At 40.2% G+C, this 24,004-nt stretch overlaps 1 protein-coding gene across 3 annotated transcripts in view; it reads right to left on the bottom strand.

Moving 5' to 3' along the window:
• Atrnl1 (attractin like 1) overlaps positions 1–24,004 on the bottom strand; it is a 543,698-nt gene that overhangs the window by 393,171 nt on the left and 126,523 nt on the right. For all 3 annotated transcript variants that reach the window (XM_087552341.1, NM_001431114.1, NM_001431115.1), the window contains 4 exon segments: positions 21,128–21,180; positions 9,987–10,081; positions 8,130–8,208; positions 6,532–6,689 (listed from right to left, as the gene is read on the bottom strand). In XM_087552341.1, the coding sequence (XP_087408467.1) occupies positions 6,532–6,689; positions 8,130–8,208; positions 9,987–10,081; positions 21,128–21,180 (385 nt within the window).

Raw genomic sequence — 24,004 nt, 5'->3', positions numbered from 1 at the left:
TGGAGGTCAGCATGTAGAAGAAGGCAGATCAATCCATTCTTAACATCCTGTACAAAGCTTAAGTCCAAGTGGATCAAGGACCTCCACATCAAACCAGATACACTCAAACTAATAGAAGTAAAAATGGGGAAGCATCTCGAACACATGGGCACTAGAGAAAATTTCCTGAACAAAACACCAATGGCTTATGCTCTAAGATCAAGAATCGACAAATAGGATATCATAAAACTGCAAAGCTTCTGTAAGGCAAAGGACACTGTTGTTAGGCAAAATGGCAACCAACAGATTGGGAAAAGTCTTTACCAATCCTACAACTGATAGAGGGCTTATATCCAAAATATACAAAGAATTCAAGAAGTTACACTGCAGGGAGACAAATAACCCTATTAAAAATGGGTTTCAGAGCTAAACAAAGAATTCACAGATGAGGAATATCGAATGGCTGAGAAACACCTAAAGAAATGTTCAACATCTTTAGTCATAAGGGAAATGCAAATCAAAACAACCCTGAGATTCCACCTCACAACAGTCAGAATGGCTAGATCAAAAACTCAGGTGACAAAAGATGCTGATGAGGATGTGGAGAAAGAGAAACACTCCTCCATTGTTGGTGGGATTGCAGATTGGTACAACCATTCTGGAAATCAGTCTGGAGGTTCCTCAGAAAATTGGACAATGAACTACCTGAGAACCCAGCTATACCTCTCTTGGGCATATACCCGAAAGATGCCCCAACATGTAACAAAGACACATGCTCCATTATGTTCATAGCAGCCTTATTTATAATAGCCAGAAGCTGGAAAGAACCCAGATGCCCTTCAACAGAGGAATGGATACAGAAAATGTGGTACATCTACACAATGGAGTACTACTCAGCTATCAAAAACAATGACTTCATGAAATTCATAGGCAAATGGATGGAACTGGAAAATACCATCCTGAGCGAGCTAACCCAATCAGAGAAAAACACGCATGATATGCACTCATTGCTAAGTGGATATTAGCCCAAATGCTTGAATTACCCTAGATGCCTAGAACACATGAAACTCAAGACGGATGATCAAAATGTGAATGCTTCACTCCTTCTTTAAAAGGGGAACAAGAATACTCTTGGGAGGGAATAAGGAGGCAAAGTTTAGAACAGAGGCAGAAGAAACACCCATTCAGAGCCTGCCCCACATGTGGCCCATACATATACAGCCACCCAATTAGACAAGATGGATGAAGCAAAGAAGTGCAGGCAGACAGGAACCGCATGTAGATCTCTCCTGAGAGACACAGCCAGAATACAGCAAATACAGAGGCGAATGCCAGCAGCAAACCACTGAACTGAGAACAGGACCCCCGTTGAAGGAATCAGAGAAAGGACTGAAAGACCTTAAAGGGGCTTGAGACCCCATATGAACAACAATGCCAACCAACCAGAGCTTCTAGGGACTAAGCCACTAATTAAAGACTATACATGGACTGACCCTGGACTCTGACCTCATAGGTAGCAGTGAATATCCTAGTAAGAGCACCAGTGGAAGGGGAAGCCCTGGGTCCTGCCAAGACTGAACCCCCAGTAAACGTGATTTTTGAGGGGAGGGCGGTAATGGGGGGAGGATGGGAAGGGGAACAGCCATAGAGAAGGGAAGGGGGAGAGGTTAGGGGCATGTTGGCCAGGAAAGGGAATAACAATTGAAATGTAAATAAGAAATACCCAAGTTAATAAAGATGGAAAAATGATTATATGCATAGTTTTACTGTAGTGATTCAGAAAAATATGAAACTCTGATAGATACATATAACATATAAGTATATACATACATACATATACATATATGAATGATTACTTAGTAATGAACCAAACAAGTTTTAGGTAAGTGTACAATCAACGCTAAATAAGAAAGCACAGAGGAGTCATACTGGATGGTAAGGACAAGTGTTAGCCCTGAGAGATGGCTCTGAAGAGGACTGGCCAGGACGGAGACTTCTGGCCAGGATGGAGACTTCCGGTACCTGGGCCTTCTGTCCTGGCCGGCACGGTGGGTGAAGATAGGTGAGTGTCCATGAAGCGTCACAGGTGAGAAATCTGAACTTTGCCTTAAACACTACAAATGTAAGTATAGTGGGACGTGAGACCGTCCTGAAAGAGCACTGGACAATGGGTGAATTTCAGATGCCACTGCACAACTGAGAACAGAAATGGCAGGGTGCCGTCACGGGGGTATTCTACATTTAAAGCTGCCCACACCCGTTTTCTCACAATTATTAAGGAGAGGAAAACAATACTCTCCCCTCTCATGGCACCCCAGAGCCGTCTGTAACATCAAACACTAAATTCAAAGTGGCAATGCTGAAAACATCTTTTAGAACTCGAGAATAATTTATTATGATTAATATTCAATATCATAAAATTAGTCAAGATAAATTTCAAAATTTATCAAACTTATAAAATTATTCTGAATAAAGAATCTTTTTGTTCCAAATTCTAAAATCATAGCCAATGCAGCTAGAAATTTATTGACCTCCTGTTTGTGGATCTTACTTGAATTTAAGGTTTCTGTTTTATTATTTGCTTGCTTCTTTGTTTCTTCTTTTTTAGATTAACTTAGGAATTTTATTTGTTTAAAGTTAGAAAGTATTTTGCATTTTTACAAAATAATACAACAAAGTTACGGCCTATGATTATGTTTTTAAGGTTTTTTTTTTCCCTTTTTCTTTTCCACATTCCTCTCTGAGCCCTAACCTAAGTCCTTGCCCTCTAATTTCCTCTATATTATAAATCTTAAAAAGAGAAAAGAGACGCAAACCTCATACTTTAGAAATTCTTTAAAAACAACAAAATTAAAATTTTGTATAACTAGTTCTCTTTGTAAGATGAAAATTATGAAACATAAAAATAAAAACCTTAAAGTACATGATTAGGAAAGAAACCCTCAAGTTTGCTATTTAGGTACAGTAACTGAAAGTGTATTATATGCCTTTAAATGAACTCATATATCTGCTTTAACATTTCTTGAGACTCATATGACAAGTTTAATAAAGAATAAAAATTAGAGTACATATCGTGACCCATCCCTACTGAATTCCAATTTACGCTACTTTAAAAGAGTGAAGTATTTGTGATCAGTCCACAAATTCTGATTTCACAATCAGAAGAGCCTACAAGTATATTCTCAACAGAAAATCTAATTTAGAAAGTTAATTTCAAATAATTAAATATTCATGAACATTCAAAGGTATCTATGTAAGTGGCTTAAAAATAAACCATAATTAGATAACCAAAAATTGAAAAGCAGGAAATAATTAAAATACAACAATCATATCAATTTTAATTATAATGTAATCTACACAAATGAGCCCTTATTCTTATTGAAATTTGATTAAACCAAGTGAAATCTGATCAGTGCTTATGTGTCAATCTTAAATTTATACTTTGTCAGTATCAAAACGTATGAGTTACATGTAGATATTTTTAGAATTTCTGAATGAAGCAGCTTCTGTCTCAGTCACTACACAATGTAGAAATAATTAAATGAGTAGTTTCCTGAGCAACCATCTCTAATGTCTTTAACAATGAGTACTTACTCATTTAGGTTTTAAAATAAATTATAGATGAAAACTTTATCAGTACACACATGATTTTAGAAAGGCCTGACTCTGTTCATAAAACATAGCAACTAAAATAAATAAAACTCTCATGCATGTCTATTCGTGATGCACACGCTTTTAAAATTCCTCATACTGAAGGTAAAGGAGCAATTTAAATTTCTAAAAGATTTTTAAACATAAAACTCTAGAATGGTGTTAGTAAAAATGACTTGTTCAATAAACTAGTGTGAATTCAAGTTAGTCATGCCAATGGGAATAAATAAGTCCAATGTCAAAACATATTTCATCAAAGTACAAGTCTACAACACCTCAAAAACATTTTTAAGGTGCCTGGGCGGAGATGGATGAATCTCTGCTGCTGTGCCTTCTCTTGCACTCTTTTTCTTCTCTGTCTTTTGTTTTGTCCAATCCCAACTCGATCTTCATAGAGTTAGAAAGAGCAATTTGCAAATTCATTTGGAATAACAAAAAACCCAGGCTAGCGAAAACTACCCTCAACAATAAAAGAACTTCTGGGGGAATCACAATCCCTGAACTCAAGCTGTATTACAGAGCAATATTGGTAAAAAACTGTATGGTATTGGTACAGAGACAGGCAGGTTGATCAGTGGAATAGAATTGAAGATCCAGAAATGAACCCAAACACCTATGGTCATTTATCTTTGACAAAGGAGCTAAAACCATCCAGTGGAAAAGATAGCATTTGCAGCAAATAGTGCTGGTTCAACTGGAGGACAGCATGTAGAAGGATGCAGATAGATCCATTCTTATCTCCTTGTACAAAGCTCAAGGCCAAGTGGATCAAGGACCTCCACATCAAAGCAGATACACTCAAACTAACAGAAGAGAAAGTGGGGAAGAGCCTCGACCACATGGGCACTGGGAAAATTTTCTGAACAGAACACCAATAGCTTATGCTCTAAGAATCAACAAATGGGACCTCATAAAATTGCAAAGCTTCTGTAAGGCAAAGGACACTGTCATTAGGACAAAACAGCAACTAACAGATTGTGAAAAGATCTTTACCAATCCTACATCTGATAGAGGGCTAATATCCAAGATATACAAAGAACTCATGAAGTTAGACTCCACAGAATTGAATAACCCTATGAAAAAATGGAGTACGGAGCTAAACAATGAATTCTCAGCTAAGGAATATCAAATGGCTGAGAAGTACCTAAAGAAATGTTCAATATCCTTAGTCATCATGGAAATACAAATCAAAACAACCCTGAGATTCCACCTCACACCAGTTAGAATTGCTAAGATCAAAAACTCGGGTGACAAGAGATGCTGATGAGGATGTGGAGAAAGAGGAACACTCCTCCATTGTTTCTGGGATTGCAAGCTGGTACAACCATTCTGGAAATCAATCTGACAGTTCCTCAGGAAATTGGACATTGCACTACCTGAAGATCCAGCTATACCTCTCCTGGGCATATACCCAAAAAATGCTCCAACATACAACAAGGGCACATGCTCCACTATGTTCATAGCAGCCTTATTTATAATAGCCAGAAGCTGGAAAGAACCCAGATGCCCTTCAACAGATGAATGGACACAGAAAATGTGTACATTTATATAATGAAGTACTACTCAGCTATTAAAAACAATGACTTCATAAAATTTACAGGCAAGTGGATGGAACTAGAAAATATCCTGAGTGAGGTAACCCAATCACCAAAAAAAAAAAAAACAAAAAACAAAAACAAAAAAAAAAAACACTCACTGAAAATTGGATATTAGCCCAAAAGCTCGGATTACCCAAGATACAATCCATAGACCACATGAAGCTCAAGAAGAAAGACGACCAAAGTGCGGGTGTCTCACTCCTTCTTAAAAGAGGGAACAAAAATATTCATAGGAGGAGGTATGGAGACAAATTTGGAGCAGAGACTGAAGGAATGGTCACTCAGAGCCTGCCCCACCTGGGGATCCAGCCATATACACACAGCCACCAAACCCAGACAATATTGCTGACAAATACAGAGGTGGATGCTCACAGCCAACCATCGGAGTGAGAACAGGGACCCCAATGGAGGGGTTAGAAAAAGGATTGAAGGAGCTGAAGGGGTTTGCAACCCGATGAGAACCACCACACCAACCAACCAGAGCTCCCAGGGACTAAACCACCATCCAAAGACTATACATGGACTGACCCTGGGCTCCAGCTGCATATGTAGCCGAGGATGGCCTTGTTGGGCACCAATGGGAGGAGAGGTCCTTGTTCCTGGCAAGGCTGGATGCCCCAGTGTAGGGGAATGTCAGGACTGGGAGGTGAGAAGGGATAGGAGGGTGGGGGGACACCGTCATAGAAGGGGGAGGGAAGATGGGATAAGGATTTATGGACAGGAAACCAGGAAAGGGGATAACATTTGAAATGTAAATAAAAAAAATCCAACCAAAAAAAAAAATCAAGGTGAAAAAAAAAGAATATAGCATGTGAAAAAAATATATTTTCAATAAAAGAAAAAACAATAAAATTAATACATGCAGGGCATAAATGAGGAAACTACCTATGTAGGCAAGGGTCCTAAAGTTAAAGATGTAATCCTAAACCTTAAAGAAAGATAAATTATATCCAGTATATAGTAAAAAAGAGAGCATTAAAGATCACTGAAGCACAAGTTACTTCACACTGAGGTATACGAGGGCATTCACCATCAGTTTCTTAGTCAGGAAACTGGAAGGCCATCCCTGTCTCCAGCGTCAGGGTGTTTCCCAATGCAGCACCTACTGCAGCACCGACAACCGTTAGACTCTCTGGCCTCCAACACCTTGACGAGCCATTCGTCCTCACAGATCTTCATCGGTGGTATCCTTGACGGGTCCTGAGTGCCTTGCCGTTCAGGACAAGAAGTGGGCACATGCCAATGAAGATATTCCACCATGAAAATATTCAACGTCACCTGAAATAAACCTTCGCGTGCTTACCTGTATTTTAATAGGCCAGGAGAAGTTGCTGACGTACACATAAAACGTGATGTTAGGATTGCTCCTGAAGTTAAACTTTTCATAGGAAAAGCTATCTCTGTACTCTTTTATATTCATCTTAGAAACTATAGGAGTCTCTTCCCCAGATATTGTTCCACCTAAAATACGAATGAATTATAACTGATATTAGGAAATGGGGATCCTTATTAAATCAGACTACACGGTAAAACTATGTCTTACAGTCTGAAATCACAAGAGCACCATCACCAAACCGCCCCACACTGCTGCTTTCCTCCGTGGAAACCCTCCCTGCCGGCTCACAGACACCTCTGCATGCTTGCCATTTACAATGAAAAGACAGGTTTGCCAAAAATACAATGTAACACGGTATAAAATCACATTTGAAAACGCTCCCAGCCTGTGCAGTCCGCGCTGTTTTTGAGTCCTGATACTCTTTTATGATACAACCTGACCCCAGAAGGATACAACCTGACCCAGGAAGGATCCTCATTTCTGGTTTTCAACCTGAACGCTGTCTCGGGGCCAGGCCAGCACTCAAGCAGGGAAAGCCTCACGGATCCCAGTGAGTAGCTACAGAAAGTGGGCCCTACTTGCCACTTACTCAACAGAAACTTTCGTACACTCGGCCCATATCGTCCACTCGTGTCTTAATCCAACCAAAAAAAATTTAAAAATTGACTTAATTGTTTTCTACAAATTGAACCATTCCTATGTCTAAAAATCTAGAAAGAGGCCATAATTTAAAATACTACACGAATGTTCAATCAGTGAACACACTGGTCATTCAGTAAAGGTTTACTGAAATTACCCAAATGGAACAGGGCAATTCCAACTATGGTGGCTCTACCTCTGAAGGAACAGTAAAATAATTGAAATTAGCATCCTGAGGGACTAGACGCATTTCCATGGATCTAATCCAAATGTAGCTCCTGAACCGTCTTGACATGCGGACTGTCTGAGCTTGTCACTTAACAAACGTGTTGAAAAAACTGGCCTTACAAATGGATAATTCAACATAACAATTCATCTTCCTCATAGCTGGCATTTCCTAAAAATTAATCATTCTGATTTGTAAGCATTATGGAAGACATGCTCATAAAATCTATCTCCTCTGAGCTCTGACACCAAACAGAAGGAATGTATTTCTCAGACTGACAGTAAAAGACACTTGGTTACTTTTACTTTTACTTATGAAAATAAGTGAATACAGAAAAACACTTTCAGGTAAATATTGGGGTTGTTAATTAAATTTATAACTTCGATAATAAATTGGATAATGGAAATCTCAGTCTATTTAGACACTGAAGAGCCAATCTACTTTAATTAAACTCCCAGGATCTCGAACATCAACACTTTAAATGCTTACGTGGTATACTTTATTTGTTGGCCTTCTATTTTAATTGAATAAAGAAGTTACAGTATTCAACTTTCATGTTGTTATTTTTATCAGTAAAACTTCAAGGTGGTAAGAAGCAATTGTACCTTTTTTATTTATTTAAAAGAATAAATCAAATCAGAACAATTTCCATACACAAACACATGTTTGTACAAAAAGATGACAGCGAATTCTTGTTTACCTGTTGAGCCAACAGACCACGTGATGTTGAGATTAAAGTTGTTGGAAGCATTAATGGAAATGTCCAAGTTTTTGTTTGACTGTCAGAAAAAGAATCAAGGTTAGAAAGGTAGAAAGGTGTTAAATGCATATTAGCTAACCCTCTGGCTTTTCTTTGCCCACTGAATTTCTGGAACTGTATGATATAAATATTCAACTGGATGAACACAGGGTGTGTGTGCGGTTTAATGAAACTCGGGCTCTGAGGAACCCAAGGCGAGCCTCCCCCTCTCTCCTCTCCACAAATCTGTCCTCAGTTTTTAATCGGATTTCTAAGACAAAGTTTTGAGAACACTGTACTTTCAAGGGTAGTTATTAGTCCAAGATGTTTTCTTTCCATTTGTTTAATCTTTGTCTCTACCCAGAGGAAAGGGGACCTACACAGGGCCTGTCTCGCTAACCTCTAGGATGGTGTGGGTGCTGGGGTTGCAGTGTGCGCCTGTTACAGCTATTACTTTATGACTGCAAAACATGGAAATGTAATGTACGCAAAAGAAAGCTCTCGATTTGAATTTTAATCCACTCGTCATATCATATCGTGGGCTTAACTTTATTCTGGGTTGGGTGGTTTGGAAAACAGCTATTTAAAGTTCACAACAAAATGAACAATCTAAGCGTAGGAAACTACCTTGATGTTTTCATTCACACTTTACAAATTCAAATATAAACTGCCGAGGAAATGAAAAGCACCAAAACTCAGTGCCATGGCTGTGGAGAGCTATGGTGGCTGCTTAAGCTATACAGGTGAGCTCACTACACTCACGATTTTGCTGAGCCCTGGTTTGTCCAGCTACAGGAATAAAGAAAGCCACCATCACACTTCCTTGTACAGTGTGTGAAAATCCAGCAGGAAATGCCCAGGGAAACAGGAAATGATGCACTGGTTGGTGGAGATACTCCAGGTCAGAAGCTTCTCATGGAGAAGTTCCTGCGAATAGCTTACGCCGCCGAGAACTGGATCATCTAGCCAACGTTTTCCAACCCCCTCCCTGTTAGTTTCCTTTCTAAAGATGTCCAATTCCCATCTGGTGGCTCTAGTTCTAGTGTAAATGTAAAGCAGAGGGTCTACGTCGCACTCGAGACCCGGGTGATGTGGAAGTGCCGGCTCCAGGTGACTGACAGTGAGTTAAGTTAACAGTCAAGTGTGATGTCTGCTGTAAAACTGCTGGGAGTCCAAATGGTAAGTCATCTCCTTGCTTATTTTTACAGGATAAGACATTGTTGTTTCAACTTTACCGGCTGCCATGGGTGACTCTTTCTTAGTTAAAAAGGATTACACAAGAAAACTCAACTCTTGACCCAGTGTCTCTGGAGATGCTTCTTCATGAAGACTAGCACCAGGGAGTATGTTTAGGCTGTTTGATTTCTAAAAAATGGACAAGACCTCCCTTAAACGTATGCCTGTTTTAGCTTTACTATTGGTGTGAATGTGTTTGCTCTTCAGAAGCCTGCAGAACGGGGTGGATGTGTCCCTCAGAGACAGAAGACTGAGAAGAACCTCAGTGGAACCAACAACACACCTTAGTGCACGTGAACAGGAGAATGATGTAACATGTCTCCAATTCTTGTGTTTTACTTGAAAATAAGAATTTTCTGAATTTTAAGTGTATAATTACAAGCATGAGCGTAGGCACATAATTTAAACCAGGAGACTACAAAGCAAAAACACTAACTTGACAATTATCGGGATCACAAGGATAGCTAAGTTTTATGAAAAGAAATTTTAAGCATTTTAATAATTTCTATGGCATCCCCCTATGTAACAACTCTAAGGAGTGAAACAGGAGGGACAGTCCCTACAGAGGCGACATCTCCTTACCTGCTCTGGGTTTGCGATGAAGTTGATGGCAGTGTGGTGCCGGTCATCTTCCTGCAGCAAGCTGAAGGTAAACTGGTAGTCAATCAGCAGACTGTCTGCGGGGAGAAGGAGAATGCTCACATAGACGGGAAGGTCTTTCTGGAGAGAGTCGGGGGAGAGGGCATTGCACACGGTATCTACCACTAAGTACTGGCAGCCTATTCAAGTACAGTGAGATACTAACCTACGTCAGTGAGCCACAAAGACACACGGTACAACAGGCTCAATCTACTATAAAGTAAGCAGGTAATCATCAGACTGCACACACTGTTTCCCTAACAAGCTGTAAGAAAGGGGGGAAATGCACAGTTCTTCATTTAACAAGGAAACGCTCCATTTCTCCTCCAAACGTCAGAAATCACATTACTGTATCTTTACGGGGGTTCTGAATAAGTAATTAACTGATATTGGAAACATGGACCTCACTGTCAACAACTTAATATACTCCAAATTTTTCAACTCAGTAGAGTGCAGAACAGAAAAATTACAATTTAACGTAAGTTTTGAATTTATGCAAGTGGATATAATTTGACAGTATCTTTTTATACTGAATTATTGAGGCATTCCTATGCATCAGGAAAACAGTCATAAAGAAATAATAGAAGTCAAGTTTTCAGCGCATGAATCTCTAGCATCGTTAAAGACGGGATCACAGCGTTTAAAAGGGGTGTACGCCAAACGTATGACAGGAAAGGTATCCTGGTGGAAAAACCTAAATATTCTTATAGAGTATAATGTATGGAAGATCAATTCACAGTACATATATTAACCAAGGTATTACAATAATCTAAAGTCCATCGATGGCAAGTGTGATTGATTCCGGAGTATATTACTCAGGAGTAAAGACAGACAGATGAAGTCCTGCTACCCTGACAGGCGGGGATTACAGCAAATACTTAAGGTGGTCACGAATGACCACACAGCTCATGATTTCACTCATATGATATGTTCACAGAGGCAAATCCACAGAGGCAGAAGAAAACAAGGTGATATCTAAGATCCAGGTAAGGAGAATGGGACACAAACACTAAAACAGAGAAGTTTATTGGACATGACGTAAAATCAGAAAATGGCTAAGTAACTGTGAAGATGCAAGGCCTCCTGAGTGGTGCGCTCCTGTCTGTGGGGAAAGGGAGAAGGTGTCTGTACCTTCAAGGACAGCTCAAGTACTTACTATCAACTACAGACATCCAGACAGCCATCAGCAAATTAATTATTCACAAATACTAGTATTTTTCTCAATTTGACACAAGCGAGGTCACCTGGAAAAGGGGACCATGATTAAGAAAATGCATCCTTTATAGTGGCCTGTAGGGACATCTGCAAGGGCATTCTTGTTTCATGACCACTCCCAGAGAGCCCAGCCTATGATGGGCACTGCCATCTCCTCACAGCTGGTCCTGAGCTGTGTCACACAGCAAGGAACAAGCCATGGATCTAACAAGCCAATGAGCCGCATTCCACTGCAGTTCCTGCCTCTGGGTCCCTTACCTCACCACCCTAGCGATGGAAGCGGAAATAAACCCTCGCCTTCCCCTCGTTGCTTTTGGGTTTGGTGTTTATTCCAGTAACAGACGCCGTAATAGTCTGGGTGCCAATCACACTCACATAACAATTAAGGCCAAAGGACGGGAGGCAAAACTGTAAGTACTTATAGACACATAGACTCAGTAACACTTTTCAATTCAAACATGATGATAACAATTTAATCAATAAAATATCCTAAAAATGTATGTTCACATTTATACAAGAACTGAAAGTATACGGGAATATAGAAAGGACACAGAAGGACAGACGACATGGCTCAGATATTAAGAGCACTGGCCGCTTCTGCGGTTCAGTTCCCAGCATCCACATGGGGGCTCACGACTGTAACTCCAGCCCCAGGAGATCCCATGCCCTCCTTTGGCCTCCTCAGGTACTGCACAGAGGTGGGGCACACTCACATACATGGCAAAAGACACGTACACGTACACATAAAACTAAGAAGTCTAAAGGAAATAGCATATGAATAAAAGGCTCGACGGTGAATAAATGACAGTTAAACTTAGTAATATAGGAAATATTACAAAGAAAAACATTATCTCATTACACCTATAGCCAGATTGTTTGCTAAAGGTGATTTAAAGTAAAGAGGAAGGAAGAAAGAAAACAGCTATTGTGCACATATAAACAGCTGCAATTTTCTTCTCTGGGTTTTCTCTGTTTCACTGGGCTCACATCTAACCCATACATAAAATCAATAAATACAACACTCAATTATTTTGTTTAGCTAGGTAGACCTAATATCTGTTAAAAAAAAAAGAAAATATATAGGAAGTACTTGACTTTTAAATATTAATTTACATTGGTAAACTTGATAGCCACTATTGTCATTCCATATCTGAAGACGTTTATATTTTCTAGCAACAATATCATCTATAAAATAAACAAAAGGATTTATGGCTATAATGTATGTGACTATAATTTATATTTCTAATTGTATTCTGGAAACCTTGGGATTTTTAGGTTTTGCTTATTCTACTAATAGTCATAAATATGTACATAAGGTGAATTTCTATTCTAATTTTCACTGTGGCTTCGTCAATCTTTGATCCCCAAACTAGGCTTATTTTACTGCCTGTGTATCACAGGCATGAAGGAAGGACTGAAGTGTAACGAATGGCTGACCACTACGACAGGTTTGCCCCAGAATGTCTTAACAACTTTAAACTCAAGACTTTTTAAAAAGGAGATACATTTTGAACGTATATGAGAAACATATTAAAAAGATACAGATGTGCAAGTAGGAAAGGTAATTTGGGTTTACTGTTTCTTTTTTAATTTTTATGTTAATGCTCAAAGAAAAGATGCCTAACAACAGACAAGAATGAAAAACATTTTTTAAAGATTTTATTTACTTATTTTAAGTGAGTACACTGTAGCTGTCTTCAGACACACCAGAAGAAGGCATCAGATCCCATTACAGATGGTTGTGAGCCACCATGTGGTTGCTGGAATTTGAACTCAGGACCTCTGAACAGCAGTCAGTGCTCTTAACCACTGAGCCATCTCTCCTGCCCCTCAGAATGAAAAATTTAAAGAACATCACAGCCATGTGTTTTGTTGGATTAATCCAAAGAAAACAATAGTACCTCAAATTCCTTGTACCTCAAAAACTGTAAAAAGCTTGAAAAGGAACACATAAAGGAGTCAACAAACCGAAGTGGAATGAAAACAGATGGCAGAGCCTCACACATATCAGTAACGGCCACTGAGATACATAGATTAACTCATCATTAATCACAAAGTGATCAGATCGGGAAAGCTCCAGACCAATCCGCATTCCATGTGTGGAAGGACAGACAGCTGGAGTGAGGGTGTTGGTCAGGCAAGGAGTCAAGGAAAGACACCAGTATCACGAGACATGCACGGTATCACGTGATATGGTGATTGCTGATCACACACACACACACACACACACACACACACACACACACACACAAATGCCTACTAAAACTCAACTTCGTAAAGAAGCTACAGTTATAGGGGTGCAGCAAGTACCCAGCATGCCTCAGGCCCCGGTATGGTCTCCAGCACATAGGGGAGAAGAAAGCCTAGGCAGTCCCTGAGATCATAAAGTAGGATAGTCCCCTAGGATTCACATTTTAGATCAATAGAATAATCATTAACAGCAGTTTCCCTGGGGCAGAACCATTAGGGATTTTAATTTGCCTCTTAATCTATCTTCTTCTAAACTGATTATGCATTACTTCCATTACTGGGACTAAAAACGCTATTTTTAAAGGAAGGTACAGACTCGTCTTCTTGGACACTGATATTTAGTAAGTTTTCATATCACATACTGACATGATTAATATCGTTACATTCACTTCCGAAAGTGGCTTATCTCACCTCTAATCTGTGTGTTCCTTAGATATAGGCCATCAGAAATAAAATCCATACAGATGCGGCCTCTCACCCTACTGTGATGTGGTTCAAGTACACAGCTGAAGCTTCAAAGTAAAGCAGACAGCGTTTGCACCAGCCTTTAGTCCACACTGAACTAGAATCCTAAAGAAAATAGTACTAGCTTCTGCAAAGAGCGAAGAGTTATATACAGAATTACATAGTGAGGAATGCAAGCTACGTAGCTTCAAATCCATGTCCAGGATGCACGCACAGCACGTTTTACTTGACAAAAGTCACACAACCTCCAAACATTGTTAAACAGCTTTAATCACTGATCGTGCATACACAGCAACAATGCCTGCCTATCCATTTATGTATTAATAATTTACATGTGCGTACTATCGTTAGGCCTGCTATGAGGATCATACATTCCTGCGTGTGGAACAAAACAAGATGCTGTGCACTCAGAATCACCCTTTCTATGAAAAACAAAACAAAACTCAAGTGTGTGAGCAGAATAGCGTCAAGCCTAAGTATGGGACAGCAGTAATAGATGTGATGGGTGGTGAGGGAGAAAAGTAGCAAGACTAAAAGCCACAAAGTTCGGGTTTCTTAGGAATAAAAAGATTAAGGCGTTGGAGATTCTGATAGGATGAACACTGCACACACCCCCATATGTGAGCACAAGTCACAAGCTGGGAAGTTCATTAGGAAGAGGTTTGGGGTCTGCATGCCTTCAGCAGGAAGTCCAAATGCTGGCCTTAGCCAACTTCTGATGAAGGCTCTACGACACCTCACCCTGGCAGGAAGGAGATAGAGTCTGACAGGGAGTGCTTGGGGGGTCGTGCCTTTAATGTCTTAAGAGAGAGCTCGGATCTGTGTGCTCTACCAAGCCCAATGCCAGGGTGAGCAGACCAGAGTCAACTCAACGAGAAATTCAAGTAAGCTCTCAAAATGTCGAGTATAAGAAATTCATTAACCAAACATAATATATAGTCCAAAACAAGAAGATTCATTCACACTAAAAGCAAAAATAAAAACACAAAACAACCAAAAAATCATACACACACAAAAATTGTCTCATTAAATATAAGGATTAATTCAAGTTTTGTATGTTCAATTCTCTTTGGCATTGAGATTAACACTTGTTATTTTTAATTTATTGCTACAGTAACATGTTAAGAGTAATGTGCAAATGTCTCTCTTGGGCTGGAGAGCTGGCTGTGGCTAAGATCCTTGCTGTTTTTGTGAAGGGGCTGGGTTAGAATGCCAGCACCCAAATGGAGGCTCACCACTTCCTGAGACACCGCCATGCATGTGGTACACAGACATACATGCAGGCAAAGGACACACACACGCACGCACGCACGCACGCACGCACGCACGCACGCACACACACACTCGCGCGTGTTCACACAAACATGCACACACAAACATGCACACACACAAACATGCACACATACATAAACATGCACACACACATATATACACACACACAAACACGCACACACACACACACACACACAATTCTCTCCTGTGCATTCAAACAAGTGTATTAAACCTAATGTGTGTGTTTATGCTCATAAATAGTGCTTCACAGTCTAAGACCTGCACACTAATTAGATAACCTTAAACGGTTTTTGTTGCTGTTTATTATTTTTAAAGTTCATGTGACCAAAAAGTATGTATCTTTGAAATAACTGAGGATAATTTAATAATTAAGTGTCAACAGGGACTGATAGCTAGCTTTCTCACATATTCTTACTGAGATTTTTTAACTCAAGTTTGCAAACAGCTACGGTTGCAAGCAGGGTACTGAACTCCTTCCACATGTGTTACCGCCACACTGCACCAAGCGGTACAGGGCTGACTTGCAGCACAAACTATGGTCTAATCTCAAAATTCATAAAGTTTCCATTGACTCTCCATTTCCTTTCAAACTTTCTTAGCTCCGAGATGTGCTAAATAGGGCAATACTGCCATCTAGTGTGTCAGGACAATTTCTCTGACATCCCTAAAAGGAAGCCACTGTCTAGCAGGAGAGATTCTCTGATAAAGTGAGGGAAAGGCAGTCCAGGGACAGGCCCAATTTGGGACCCATCTCAAGGGGAGGCTCCAAGGCCTGACACTATTACTGATGCTGTGGTGGGCTTACAAACAGGAGCCTAGCATGGCTGTCCTCTGAGAGGCCAAACACAGCTGACTGAGACAGAAGCAGACACTTACACCCAACCAAGGACTGAAGTTGAGGACTCTTGTGGTTGAAGTAGGGAAAGGCTGGAAGAGGCTGAGGAGGAGGGCGACCCCTTCAGACGACCAGCAGACTCGACCAACCTGGACCCCTGAGATCTCTCAGACACTGAGTCACCAACCAGGCAGCACACACCAGCTGGTCTGAGGCCCCTGACACATACACAGCAGAGGACGGCCTGTTCTGGCCTCAGTGGGAGAAGATGCACCTAACCCTTGAGAGACTTGAGGTCCCAGGGTGTGGGGAGGGTCTAGCAGTGTGGGGTGGATTGGAAGGATGGGGACGTCCCTTGGAGACAAGGGTTGGGGGAGGAAGTATGGGATGAGGAACTGTCGGAGGGTGGACTGTGAGGGGGATAATGACTGGACTGCAAAAAAATAAAAGATTAAAGTAAATAATTTTTAAAAAGAAAGAACATCAAATGTACAAGTAATGCATTTTAAAGCAAATTAGACTTCACACACACACACACACACACACACACACACACACACTAGTTGCTGTTGCTAATGAGCAACTGTGGTGATCAGATGGGATCATAACACACTGTAGCAAAGAGCTACTGGTGAACACCAGGGAAACAAAGAGGACATCTGGGACCAGCTTAGATAACAGTGGGAAACTCAAATATAAGGGTATAAATGTATTTTGAATACTTAGCACAAAAGAAGGAATGTAGATACTCCACTGATGGTCTTTAAATATTGATTCCATTTTATATTAAAAATACTTTAGATATGTTGAGTTAAATATTTTATTGAAATTGACTTACGTTCACATATGACTCAAGTTATATTTATATTACCCAGCACTGATTTAAAAGAAAATTTATCTTAGTTTTCAACATAAGTGGTTCAAGTATTAACGTATTTAAAATTTATAATGTATGGAATATAAGCTACATAATCTGTCAATACTTGTAGCTAGACACCAGTTGGTATGTATAAAATCTATACAAAACAGTAAAAAAATTATTTCTAATTAAGAAAAATAGGCAACAAATATGTCCATATAAAGAAAAACTAAGAAACACAGAAAGATTGAGGAAAGCCACTAACTGTAGTTGAAATGTGCTGAACACAAATGAATTTATAATAGTAGAAGACACATTAAAATCCCACCACCGTAGAAGATGCTCATGATAAAATTATTTAAATCCACACAAAAGAATGCATACATTAGTACGACAGTCAGCAATATAGCATTTGCCTTCCATGTGAACTGGTTAGCAACGAGTGACTTAATCAACCATGAGATCAGATTTGGTTTTACTCAAGTCTTATAACCAAGGAAAGAGGGAGGCTTTGGAAAAACAAACTGTACAACCCTGCTAGCTAGAATCCGCTCACTGATCGTCCTGGGTGCTAAGAGTATAACCACGCGGGCTGTGTGTGCTCCAGATAAAGACGCACACGGAAATGTTTCTCTCTGATCCAGTCTGATTAGCCTCTAAAGCAGGGTTTCTCGACCTGGTAGTCATTTTGCACCTGATGGTTCCTAACCAGGGATCTGAGCCTTACAGACTGTTGAGCAGTCAGTACCCCAGCCTACCTCTAACCGCTACATCCCCGCTGCACCACGCCCGCCTCCAGCTGGGAGAACAAAACATATCCAGACACGGTCAGGCGTCCCACAGTGAACACCAACACAGTAATACGATTTGGAGTATCTGCTACAATGTCAATAGAATTAGAAACTATTAAAATGCTCTTGCTTAGAAAAATTATATAAAGATAAAAAAAATTGAAATCATAAGTTCTGGAGATAATAATGCTAATAAAGTTTATATGAAACATAGGCAAATCAGCAACAAAATAACGGGATGGAGATCAGGGCTCAGCAGCAGAGGAGTAAGAGAAAGAACATTTGGAAATACAAAGTCGATGCCGGAGAACAAAGGCAGCAGAAGGGTGAAAGTCAAGGGTGATGTGTGAAAAATACATTTAACAATTTCAAAGCACCACAACCAGAGGATGAGAGTAAATGACTACGCTTTAAAAGTTCATCAAGAGCTGAAGAGATGGCTCAGCCATTGCAGACTGGGCTCATGACAGAAAAGGCTCCCATGACTTTTCATGATGGTAATACTCTTTTACAAAAAGAGCAACCCTTGGAATTCACTCACAAGAGTTGAGTTAATCCCACAATTCAAACATGTGCACATAAAGTCAGATAAAACATAATCGAGGACTAGGTAGAAAACAATGTACAAAAGCCATCAGACATACCCCAGTAATATTAAATAAGCCTAAGTAAAGTACAAGCAGGTAGGAGTCTGCAATACTGAACCAATATTCCTTGAAAGCGTGACTTACCCCAGAACAAAAAGTTTAATATTAGAAAACCCAATAATGACAGTCACTATTTAATAATAGGAAACAAATACATGAATGCAATCAGAAACAAATTTTATGACTCCCTTAGATAGGAAATGGTACGGTTTGATCCAAAGAATACTTTAAAACACTAAACTTCCCCTGAATAAGGGCGTGTGGGATCACTACCAGGGCACGGCAGGGACAGTGGCAAACACACTAAAGCTGACTTGGAAAACAGAGGAGCAAGAAATGACCGTCAGTAACCCACAAGCAGTTCAAGCCCCAGCAGACACATAAAAATGCCAGGCATGAGGGCAGAGAACAGAGTGTTCCTGCGCTCCACATCAACCAGTCTAGACTGGCTGCTAAGCACAGTGTCAGTGTGCAACACTGTGTCGGGGTCAAGGCCTCGACGCACAGGAGATACGGGTCACTGAAGAAACACAAACTAGAAGAACTGACAATGCTGTAGCATGCCTCATCTCGGGCATTTCTGAGTCTATGAGAGTACTGAATATGGAAGCACCGCAGGTTAGCGCTCTGAGTAAAGACATCACGCTGGAGAACAGCTTTAGAAGGACACCATCCCACTGGGAAAACGAACCACACTTTCATGATCCATTCCTCAGATCTGGACACCTATGCTGCTTCCTATGGCTGCTATGAGCAGAGCAGCAGTGAATATGAATGAAAAGTGTCTCTACAGTGAGATCTAGAGTCCTCAAGCAAGTGTCCATCTCTGTAGGGAGATCTAGAGTCCTCGAGCAAGTGTCCATCTCTGTGGCAAGATCTAGAGACCTAAAACCAAATTCAAACAGTATCAATCGACCAATCCAGCCCTAGAGAGGATCCTAGAAGGAAAACTGCAATACAAGGAAAACTCCTATCCCAAAGAAAAGACAAATTCTTAAGCATCTCCCAACAAAGTCCAAAGGGGAAAACTGCAAGCACATAAGGTTACCTACAAAAGCAAATATAACAGGAACCAACAGCCATCTGTCTTTGATATCTCTCACTACTAATTGACTCAACTCACCTATAAAAAGACATAAGCTAACAGACTGGACACTCAAACAAGACCCAGCATTTTTGCTGCATACAAGAAACACACCTCAATAACAAAGACAGAGACTATCTCAGAGTAAAAGGATGGAAAAAGGTCTTCCAAGCAAATGGTCCCAAGAAACAAGTCAGAGCTGCCATCCTAATATCCAATAAAATAAACTTTCAACCAAAAGTTATCAAGCGTGATAACTTCATATTCATCAAAGGGAAAATTCACCAAGAGAAAGTCTCAATTCTGAACATCTATGCCCCATTTTGCTTTTTGTTGGAGGCTTTGGGAACTTGGGGGATATTTTTTCTTTGTCTTCTCTGTTTTGTTTTGTTTGAGGGGGGACTTATGCTGGTGTTATTTTTGAGGGGGTGGAGAAAGTGAAGTAACAAGAATCTGGGTATGGAGGTGGGGAGGACAGGAACACATTATAACTATATTGTATGAAAAAAAATTTACAAGTAGCTGCCTTTCAAGAAAACTACTTTTTAAAGGATTGTGACATATCCAGAAATGGTGGCACATGCTTTAAGAAGGATTTAGACAAGTCATAAGCTAAGAAGGAGTGTTTGACAGCTACACATCTAATATAGGTCTTCCACATAGAATAAAGGATCTTTAAAACGTCATACCACTGTCCCATGTAGTTGGCTGCCTGGCTAGTTTATTTGGTTGGTTTTGGTAAATCTGACGCACACTAAAGAAATCTGGGGAAAGGAAAACTCAACAAAGAAAATGTCTCCCCTAGATTAGCTCTCGGACCAGTCTGAGGGAATTGAGCTCCTGCCCAACTCTCCTTGGTGACAGGGTTCTAAGTAGAAACAAACCCCGTCCTCCCCGAGTTGCTCTTGGTCTTGGTGTTTAACGCAGCAACAGAAAGCAAACTAAAACAACTGTGAAAATAAACCATTAAGAAAAGTGTTACAACACTCCAAGTAACATGCACATGGCATTTACGGGTTAAACGATTGTCAATGTTGTTAGTAGTGACTGAAATGTAAAATAAAATAGTAGATTGCATGGCCTAACTACTAGAACATCCAGAATTAAAACGGCCAACTGTAAAAACGTGTTGCGGACACAGAAGAACTGGAAATTTTATACATGGATGAGGAGGACGCTGACGAGGAGGATGCTGACAAGGTGGCCGTTTGGAAATAGCTCACCTGATTCTACTAAAGCTAAACAACCAATCAGAGCATCTGCAGACAGAAACACAGCGTCCTTCTGGGGAAGGATCAACGGACAGCTCCTTGTAAACAATCTATCATAAAGTTTTATCGCTTCAATTTTCTAAACACTTCAATAAAATGCAATGTTTACTTGAACCCTACATTACGTTCACATTCGGGTTATATTTTTACTTTACTATTCGGAGTCGGAAAAATATACCAAACGCGTTAAGAGAACACTGCAAATAGAAATTACCTTTCTTAGCAACAGGAATGTTATAATCTCAAAATTTTAAAAGGTAAATTAATTAGATACGTGGATGGGAATAACTACTTCGTAATGAAGCTATAGGTATTCATTTACCTGGCTAACCATACAAATCAATTACTGCCAATAAAAACATCTAAATACTTACAATAGCATGTCCCTCTAAGTGGGTTACCAACATAGCGATTTTCAGAGTCACATCTGTAAAAACAGAAAAACCTCACTTAATATTAAATAATGTAGAGAAACTTACTACTTTTTCAAAATTTTTGATTTTTGTCTTCAAGTCCTGTTTCCATAAAAAAAGAAACTATCAATGTGAGACAGACATACAGTCTTGATTGGCATAATCCCATTTCTTGGGATATATTTCTACAATAAATGTTATAAAATACATGCACTAGAGTAAGGTAACCGGGGGACATTTCGAAAAGGGTCCTAGGAAGACTGTAAAGCCAGGGGGTCAGGAAGTTTGCTTTAAGACTTTGTTTCCTACAAACATCAGACACTTTACCCATAACGTCTCAACAAAATGGCTCTCGAACACATGGTGAACGAGGACTTCCATGGGCGTGAGAAAGTGGATGAGTGACTTAGTTAGTACACAGGGTGCACTACAAACACCATGGCCAAAGCAACTCAGGAAGGAAAGGATGTATTTGGCCCACACTTCCAAATCCCTGTTTATCATGGAAGGAGGAAGTTAGGACAGGAACTTGGAAAGAGCCGGATCCTGGGCAGGAGCAGGTATCATGGAGCGGGTTATATTTAGGTGTGTGTGTGTGTGTGTGTGTGTGTGTGTGTTTATGTGTGAGTGTGTGTGTGAAAGTGTGTGTGTATGTGTGTTTATGTATGTGAGTGTGAGAGTGTATGTGCATGTGTGTTTGTATGGGTCTTTATGTGTGTGAGTGTGTGTGAGAGTGTGTGTGTATGTGTGTTTGTATGTGTCTTTATGTGTGTGAGTGTGTGTGTGTGAGTGTGTGTATGTGTGTTTATGTGTGTGAGTGTGTGTGTGAGAGTGTGTGTGTATGTGTGTTTATGTGTGTGACTGTGTGTGTGTGAGTGTGTGTATGTGTGTGTATGTGTGTTTATGTGTGTGAGTGTAAGAGAGTATGTGTGTGTTTATGTGTATGAGTGTGTATGTGTCAGAGTATGTATGTGTGTGTGTGTTTATGTGTGAGTGTGTGTGTGTGTGTGTGTGTGTTTATGTATGAGTGTGTGTGTGAACAGGAATGGCCTAGAGGGAGAAAGGAGAAATGGGAAATGTTATAAATATGATGTCAAAAAAATTTTAAGTTAAAATTAAATATATATACCAAAAGCAACAAAGTATAATAGTTTACATTTCCACTAAATTTAGCCTTAAAAGGTTAGGAGACCTTTGAAATGTCTCTTCTATAATACATTCATTATGACGAAGATATTACAATGCAAGTTCATCATAATAATAACCAATGGAGTAGTGGAAAATAACTAAATAAGATTACACTGTGGATTCATTTTAGCCATGTGCTTGCTTTTTTTTTTTACATTGGAGATAAACCTTAAAGATATTAAATTTCAAATCTCTCTGAAGGAATGTTATCTTACTAGGAAATCAAGACAGAACAGAGATGCAGCAGACAGCTCACCAACAGGCTCACTGGGCAATGGTAGGAGGGTAACCTTACAGGTGAGGATGCTCAGGGCACTCTGAGGCCTCTGTTTTGTGACGTGATATTCACTCCCACTAAAGACTTCAACACCTTCCTCCTCTTGATCAGGCATGATTGTCAGGGAACAACTGTCATAGCTGAAGCTCCACTTTAAGTTGCTGTCAGTCACCCTTAAGACAGAATCCTAGAATGATTTTCAACATACTCTGTGCCCTGGCTGTGGAAGACGATTCCTTTAAATGCTATCACTGAAGGCTTTCTCATGTTTACAGCCTGCCGTGAGTTCATGAGAGGCACCTTCTTCTAAGCTATATGGCATTTAACAAAAGCATCCAGACTTATAAGCCTTGCCATTTAGGCTTTGTGATTAAGTGCTAGCATTCCTGTGTAAACGCTACAGCTTCTATCATCCCCACTGACCAGCTATGAATCTCGGTGGTCACTCTAGCACACCAGGTAACACTGCTCCACTAACCATCGAATTTAGTGCTGACTGACAGTCACCCAGTTATAGCGCATCATGAAGTTCTGTTACCTAGAGCCAGTGTGAAAGTAACTCAGGGAGTGTCCCCTCCATAGAAGACTGAGGGGGACCTGGTTGTATATACTGTCACAGGGCGTGATGGCAGGCAGTCTTGGAGGAAAAAGCAGAAAACGAAGGACAAATCCCCACTCTTGTGCCTGCAGCATGGCATTGTGGGTAAAACCACCTGCTTGGCAAGCCTGCTGACCTCAGTTTAATGCCTGGAGTCCATGGAGGAAGGAGAGCTCTGACTCCCAAAAGTGTCCTCTCCCCTTCTGGTTGAGCAGTAACCACACATTTTGGCATTAACTATCTCACATCACCTGGTTGCAATTGGAAAGAAATGTACACACACACACACACACACACACACACACACACACACACACACACACAATTGGGAATATACCTGCACATGTGCACAATTTATAATTTAGGTACCACACATCAAATAGTCCAAGGAAGTTCTGTCTTTCTGAGTCTGGCTTATTTCTCTAAGCATAATGATGTCTAGTTGTATCTACTTTCCAAAATGCCATGATTTCATTTTCTTACAGCTGTGTAAATTCCCACTGAGTACATGTATCATACTTTATTTAGCCATTCATCCAGGCCAGTTCCATTTTCTAGATACTGTGATTTGTGAGCAGATAAACACGGATGTTTACGCTGTACATTCTCATGTGGCAGGTTGAGTAATTTAGTCCTTCGGCTACAAACCAAGAACAGAGCAGCTGGGTCATCTGCCAGCTCTAAGGGGTGTTATGAGGGCCTTCCGTGTCCTTCAGGACTCTACAGTGTACGCTCCCATCTGCCATACATAAGGTTCCTTTGTATACGCAGCCTT

The sequence above is a fragment of the Rattus norvegicus genome, chromosome 1, assembly GCF_021556685.1.
Source record: "Rattus norvegicus strain SHRSP/BbbUtx chromosome 1, alternate assembly SHRSP_T2T, whole genome shotgun sequence".
Lineage (NCBI taxonomy): Eukaryota > Metazoa > Chordata > Mammalia > Rodentia > Muridae > Rattus > Rattus norvegicus.
The sequence above is the reverse complement of the archived record's forward strand: the minus strand, read 5'-3'. Positions and strand labels throughout refer to the sequence as shown.